Below are 7,872 nucleotides of genomic sequence, written 5' to 3' on the forward strand. Positions count from 1 at the left end.
TGCAGTCGGGTAAAAGTCAAGTTGAGGTAGCCTGTCATATGCCTGAAAGGAACTTCCCTGTTTCGTCCAGATTTTTAGCTGTATCCTCGCTGGGTTCCTTTAAATCGGTGCAGAGAGTGAGGAAGGATACCGAGCGACGCAGAGCGAGGTGGGCGCGGACGCGAGCATCACCTGTTCTGAGACGAGCATGCGCATTGCGAGGGCGCGGGCCAGGAGGCGGGGCTCGGTGGGAGGGGCAGACGGCGCCCGGCTGGCACCGCTCAGATCTGCTTCTCCCCGGCTCCCGGCGCTGAGGCGGCGTCGGGGAGGCGTCTTCTGCAAAGGTTGCCTGGCGTTGTCCAACATGGAGGAGGCGCCGGTCGCGGGCGTCACCTGCGAACGGGACTGATCCCCGCCAGCCGTTCCGGACAGCTGTGCCGGGTCGCAAGCCCTGGGACTTCGCTGCCAGCACACCCCGCGGCGGACCCCGGTTCCGGTTGCTCCTCGGGCCGCGGGCTTCCCGACGGGGACGCTGTACCAGGAGGGAGTACGGCAGCCCCGGGTCTTCCTGAGCCATGGGCAACGAGGCGAGCTTGGAAGGGGAAGGACTCCCCGAGGGGCTGGCGGCCGCGGCGGCGGCGGCAGCGGCCGGAGGAGGGGCTGGCGGGGCGGGGAGCCCCCTGCACACCGTGCTCCCGGCCGGCATGGAGGCGGATCTGAGCCAACTGAGCGAAGAGGAGAGGAGACAGATCGCCGCTGTCATGTCAAGGGCGCAGGGGCTGCCCAAGGGAAGCGTTCCCTCGGCCACTGCGGAGCCGCCTTCCTCGCACAGGCACGCACAGCATGATGTATATGTCCAGGCATATATGTATAGCCTCCTTTGCACATATGTGCCAGCCCGTATGTGCAAACACGGCAGTACATACATGTCCTTTCCGTTCATTTTATTTTCCCTAATGGGGTGGCGATAAAGAGATCATAAGCCTGCTGATGGGCAGGATAAAAATGATGCATTGTAGAGTTTCTGGTGGGATAGTCAAGGGTTGCATTCTTGGAACTGTGATTTCAGGTTGTGTTTTTTGGCCTTTTGTAACCTTTGCCTCTAGGATGGCTTGGAAAGACACCCTGCCTTCAGGGTTTTACTAATCTGGAAGTCTTCTATAATATAAAACAGACGTGTTGGGAAATGGTGTGAGCTGGATGTTTATCTGTCTCTGTTTAAACGTCCTCGGGTATTTCTGGTCTTTTTAAAAGAATATAAAATGATGTCTTCATATTTCTTAACGATACCTTTAGTTCCCCTGGAGGTGATTTGTCCTTCCTTCCCACCAGCTCCAACCCAGCTCCCGCCCAGACAGAAGCTCTTTAGGAAGACTGTATATTATGAATACACCTTTCACATTCTGTAAGAGACCTTAAAATATGCTGTGACATTAAACAGATGGTTTGGTCACAGCAGAACAGGTGTTGTAAATGTATCTCTGAATTAACATTTGCTGTTTTTTAAAACCATTTCTCTTTTACATACAAAAGTGGCTTACAATTTGTGGAAGGACATGTGAATTTGTGTCATCTTAAAATTAGTTTCTAATACATCCTTTAAACAAAACAAGTAAATGACCACTAGCACAGGCATGTAAGAGCTTATCTATAATATTAGCATACTCATTTTTCTCTCTGGCTTTCCATTTTTCTTCAGCCTAATAAGTCAGTTGTTTTCTAATTAGAATAATGGAAGGGTATAATGCTGTGCCTGCCCTGCCTTTATCATTGTAAACAAACCCTTTAACTTTACACATGTCTTGGAGAGCCGTTGTCTGTCCATGGTCCTGAAACCATTCCTGCTTTATAAATAAGTGAAAACTCACGATTTTTATTTGAGATATAGAAACACGAAAGATCTGGATATATAGGTAAAGATTTTTACCAGTTACTTCGTAAAACAAAAACATGTTAACTGAGGAACTATCATATAACTATATTCGTGTAATTTTTGACCAATAATTACGATATCAAATTTATAGTATAGAAATGCAAACTGTTTTATTGATTTGATACCATTTTTACATATCATTTTAAATGCCTAAAATCCACCATATGTAAAACCCTGTTTTCTTAAGATGATACTACACTAATCGTAAAAACTATTTCCTTCATGTTGAATATTCTGCTTTTCAAATTCATAATATGCTAATATATTTCTTTAGTGTGTCAGCTTTACTACCCATTATCTCAGCAGTGCAGCACATAATATTAATTATTTTATTTACTGATGAAAACTTGGGATACAATTGAACATTTATATACTAGAGTTTCATAGGATAGCAATGAGGTATAATACTTTCATTAGTTTTTAGAAATGTATGTCAGCTCTTTTACAATTTTTCCTAAGAGGCACAAGCAACAGGTTTAGCTGCTGGTTAAAAATATCAAGAAAAGTATGAGCTATTATTTCTCGGAACTCTTAACTTTTCTTCTGCTTAACAGGTGGCTGAAAAATGTTATTTCAGCTTAGCAAACTGTTATTTTGTGCAATATTTGTATCAGGTATAATACATTTAAAACGCTCTTGATAATAGGCAACCCGTGGCTTGAGAAGTTATTTGTGAAAGCCTCATCCAAGTAATTTTTGACCTCTTATTTTTTACTGAAAGATTTTTATAAAAGTTTTGTAATATTTTTTAGTTTTTGTACCCTTATATGAAGCCAATGAAAAATTATATTATAATTTAGATACTTAGATATACATTAAGTATATATTAGAGAGTATATTCATATTACTTGCAGTTTTAAGAGTTGAGGTAGTGTGAATTAGGCCTTTTTTTTTTTGAGGAAATAGAGGTTGAGAACCTAGTGACCTAGGATACTATCTCATTTATTTTTACTGATTCACGAAAAATTACATATGTTTTTTAACCATACGTTGTTCAGTTTCCTTGCCTCTAAGTAAGGAAAGTGATACTTGTCTTCCTATCTTATAAGCACATTGTGAGGATCAATTAAAAACTGACCAGAATGCCTTTATTGTTTAATTTGAAGAAACTCTATAAATATAAAAAATACTAATAGCAGTATTTGCAGTGATAGACACTTGCAAGGAAGGTTACAAGTAAGTTGTATGTTCACTTATTGAATTATGAGTTATTTTTATCTATGTATATTGTTTTGCATTTGGAGAAATTAGTGTGATATATAGTGGAACTCCTACCCACCCCTACCAGGAGTCAGGACACCATATTTTTATTATTTTTTATAACATTGAACTAATCACTTATTCTCTTAGTTCTTAGTATTCTACAGTATAAAAATGAATATCTATTCTTGAAGTTCCTTATAGTTCTAATATAAAATTTTATGTGACTCAGCACTATCAGTTAAGATGCAATATCTGTTTTACATTACAAAATACTAGCATTCCAGTTGTATTTTCATTCTTAGACTTGAATACATGCAATCTTACTTGTACATCTAACATTTTTTCTGCTAACCTGTGAAAGTAAATTCTAGTCCGTGGATGACAGTAATGAAATGAAAGCAATGTTTAAAACATGGATATTACAAGGTAGAATAAGACAGGTTACAAATGAATTGCTCCTGGATTTTTGATTCATTGTAGATCTAGGGAAATGCAATTTTATTACATTTTCCACTCGTTAGAACAAGATATATGTCACAAGAGAGGTGCTTTATTGAAAAACACTTCTGATTAGTAACATATAAGATTTCTGACAGAGTTGATTATTTTCTTTAGCATCCTTTGGGCTTCCTAGAATGGGTAGAGAACACCACAACTCTTTCTCTTCCTGGAATAGCAGGCCAAATCATAGTTAAATAAACTATGAAATGTTTTCATATTTTTTCAGAAGGTCTGTAGAAAAATGTAAAGTAAAACAAATTCAGGAAATTTTAGAGAAAAAAATCTGTTCATTCACTCATTTATTTATTAATTTACCTGTCAAACTTTAATGCTAATCATTAGCAGGTTTGACTTTAGTTATGCAAAGGGGTAAAAATTCTCTGTCTAGGAGTTCACAGTCTAGTACACAATACAGAATGCATTTTAGTCATCTTCTTTTTAAACTAACAACTGTTAAACCAAAAAAAAAAAAAAAATCATCAGAGACCACAAAAGATACTAAGGTATCTTTATATTTTTTATATTGAGTCACCATATTTTCTTAATGGTACCTTTCTGTCCCTTGTTTCCAGATCCCTATATTTTACTTTTATTTATGTAACTATAACAACTGAAGCAAAATTAAAATTGTGGAGTAGCCATTATAGTTAGGAGGTTTTTTTCTTATTGGGGATCCCATAACATGATACAATGTGTATTTTTAGGAAGTGTTTGCAATCAGTTTGCTTTCAACTTGACATTGTTATCCCAAATATTTGGTATTCCTGAAGTTAATTTTTACTTGTTTTGTACATATACTGGCTTACATGATTGATATCACAAAAACAGTAATTGAATTAATTTTAGTAGTATTTTCAGCACTGGAAAATTTAGTAAAATGAATGGTTTTTTTAGATTGAAGTATGAATTGTAGGTTTCTGTACAAGGCAGCAAATTCAATCAAGTGCTTGAATACTTAGAGGATACTCACTTATTTCTATAATATATTCCCTAACCATGTGATCTTTAAGTTTTCTAATTGAATATGGAACATTTCCAGGGTAATGAGAAGAGCTACAGGGGAAAGTTTTGAAAATAGTCTATTTTAGTTTGTTTACTATCACTTTTCTGCCTTCATATAGAAGAGAGCAGATAGGAAGGCCTATAAAGAGGGATCCAATTATTTTCCCCAAATGGAAATATGTAGCAATTGCATTTAAAAATAGAACTTAGAACTTTGGAATTAAGTGTGGTAATAATTCCAATTCCCTATTTAATGTAGATTTCAGAAATTTGGTGATATCCTAAATTTTGGTAACATTTTTCCTGGAAGAAATTACCCAAACTAGAATTCTGTTTGTCCTTAATTAGAAAATCATTTTGTACATGCATTCTCATTTATAGGCTATTTGCTTTCTTTCTGAGCTTTTAGTTTTAGAAATATGTTTCTGTGTTTCTACATTTTATTCTGTACTCAAATTCTCGATCAGTGGGGAAATTTCAAACACTAATCCACATTAAGTAACAATGTGAAATTACAGTTTTATAGTTTGAGCCATAGCAGGTAAATCTTGATAAGCCAAATTAAAATCTATAGACATTTTTGTTTTCATCTAATACTTTGTGTTATTAAATCTATTCCCTTCTCCTTTTTTTTTTTAACTAAGAGAAAGTATTTTCCAAAATAAAGAACAATATGTCAAAAAAAAACCCTTGTAATTTGGTGTTCTCGTAATCCTAACGTTGCATGTTGTTATCAATGTGACTTTATTAGTAAATAATGGCTCATTTAAAAAAGTAATATACGTTATTTTTGGCTAAACAGCTACTTTTAATATTTAACCATAGTAATTTAAAATTGATCATGTTTTCTAATACAACTTTTAAAAATCTCCCTAGTATATGTATTTACAAATTAAAAGAAATCTTGCAAATTAATTGTTGAATTTAAAAATTGATGTTAATAATAAATAACATTAATAATATTCTAACAATGGCAATAATAAATATTGGAAGAACCATCAGTAAAGAGGTCATTATGTAGTTTCTTCATCTGAGAGAAGTACCAATGGTTTTCAAAAGTGAGATCACTATCAGTTGTTGCTGTTTGCTTACCAGGCTATATCTCAAGTTCTTTTAAACAGCTATTGTTAATTTTCATAGAGACCCAAATCAAAAATTAGCAAAAAATAAATTGGTAAAAATTGGAAAAATAACTAAATGACGTAACACTATTATTCCCTGAGAAAGAGGAAAGATGGAATTGTCAAAAATTTTTAAGTAACCAAGGTTTCTAAAATTCTCATTCTGTAAAGTTTAATATGTATAATATAATATTTGATAGATATACCTTTTAGATAGAATGGGGTACAATTAAATAAATTATCACCTCTCTCAGTTTCTAGAAAGGTACCATGTCAGCAACCTCCTCTATCAGAAACTCACCCAATGTCATATTGCATGCCTTATATAACTTATGTACTTCTTATAATCCAGTGGAGAAAAATTACAGCAAACTCCTAAACTTTGAAATGAATTTTTACTTCTTAGTGCTAGTAGTGTTTAGTAGACTAATATTTTTTGAATATAACATTTGATCAAAAGTGACACATCCTATGAAAAGGAAGGTTTTATTATATTGTGTTGCTTTGATTTAGTAGTTAATGTATTTACTTAGGCTTTAAATATGGCCAGGGTCTATTAAGTTAAATGTGATTTTTTTTTGTTATTAATACATTTTAATTAAATATCTTAATATTTTTATCACTTGTATTAGGACATTATTTTTTGTTTTCTATACCTCATTGTTGAAAGTCTGCTCATAAAGAACAATGACATAATGTTATGATCACGTAGGAGATGATGTAAAAAAGATTGTAGTTAAATTTATATACCTTCATCATTTTGATGATGAAGAAATAATTTTTCAATATTATATATCATTAGTATAATTTCCATTATTTTCTTTTTTTCTTATATCTTTCTAGGAAACAAGAGTTGGACAGTAGTCACCCTCCAAAGCAACCTGGGAAACCTCCGGACCCTGGGCGTCCAACTCAGCCTGGTCTCAGTAAAAGTAGAACTACAGACACTTTTAGGTCAGAGCAGAGATTGCCTGGGAGGAGTCCTTCCACTATTAGCTTGAAAGAAACAAAGTCTAGAACTGATTTTAAGGAAGAGCACAAATCTAGTATGATGCCTGGTTTCTTCTCTGAGGTTAACCCTCTAAGTGCTGTCTCATCTGTTGTAAATAAATTCAATCCTTTTGATTTGATATCAGACTCTGATGCGTCCCAGGAAGAAAATGCCAAGAAACAAAAAGCAACTCAGAAGGAACAAGGAAAATCTGAAGGAATCACAAAACCTTCATCACAACCGTCACCCAAGTCAATTCCTAAGCAGCAAGGACCTGTGAGGGCTGCACTTCAGCGGGAGGGCTCTCCCAAATCAACATCTCAGCAATCAGAAAAAACTAAATTACAACCTCCAGGCACAGGAAAGCCAATTCAGGGGCTCACCCAGTCTCCTCAGACAGACCAGGCAAAATTGCCACTTCAGGGGGATGCAGATAGGCCTCAAACTAAACAGTCAGACACAGTAAAGGGAGAATTAATTAAACCATCACTGCAAAGCCCTTCGAAACCTATTCAGCAAACAAGTCCTGGAAAAGTTCCAGCTCAACAGCTTGGACCTGAAAAACTTTCTACATCACAACCTGGGCCTACTAAGCCTCTAGCCCAGCAACCAGGACCAGGGAAGCCCCAAGCTCAACAGCCAGGGACAGCAAAACTCCCATCTCAGCAGCCAGCTGCAAAACCCCCATCCCAACCACTAGGGGTAACAAAGCCTGTGGCTCAGCAGCCTGGACCAAAGTCTCCAGCTCAGCCTCTTGGACCTGCAAAACCTCAAGCTCAACAGATTGGGCCAGAGAGACCTTCATCTCAGCAACCTGGGCCAAAGTCTCAAACTCAGCCTCCTGGGCCTGTTAAGACTTCAGTACAGCAGTCTGGGCCAGGAAAGACTCCAGCTCAACAACCTGCCCTAGTAAAACCCTCAGCTCAGCAGCCTACTCCAGCAAAGCCTTCAGCTCAACAGCCTGCCCCAGCAAAGCCTTCAGCCCAACAGCCTGCCCCAGCAAAACCCCCAACTCAGCAGCCTACCCCAACCAAACCCTCAACTCACCAGCCTGCCCCAGCAAAACCCTCAGCTCAGCAGCCTACCCCAGCAAAGCCTTCAGCTCAACAGCCTGCCCCAGCAAAACCCTCAGCTCAGCAGAC

The 7,872-nt window shown here is 37.4% G+C and overlaps 1 protein-coding gene across 1 annotated transcript in view; it reads left to right on the top strand.

Annotated features, from left to right (window-relative positions):
- The first annotated feature begins 487 nt into the window (after positions 1-487).
- The window catches only part of PCLO (piccolo presynaptic cytomatrix protein), a 272,220-nt gene continuing 264,835 nt past the window's right edge, over positions 488-7,872 (top strand). The window contains exons 1-2 of the mRNA XM_004676888.2: positions 488-811; positions 6,583-7,857. Coding sequence (XP_004676945.1) covers positions 555-811; positions 6,583-7,857 — 1,532 coding nt within the window. The 5' untranslated portion in view covers positions 488-554. The remainder of the gene's footprint in view (positions 812-6,582; positions 7,858-7,872) is intronic.

This window comes from Condylura cristata, unplaced genomic scaffold (genome assembly GCF_000260355.1).
Source record: "Condylura cristata isolate star-nosed mole 26May11 unplaced genomic scaffold, ConCri1.0 scaffold00005, whole genome shotgun sequence".
In the NCBI taxonomy this organism is placed as follows: domain Eukaryota; kingdom Metazoa; phylum Chordata; class Mammalia; order Eulipotyphla; family Talpidae; genus Condylura; species Condylura cristata.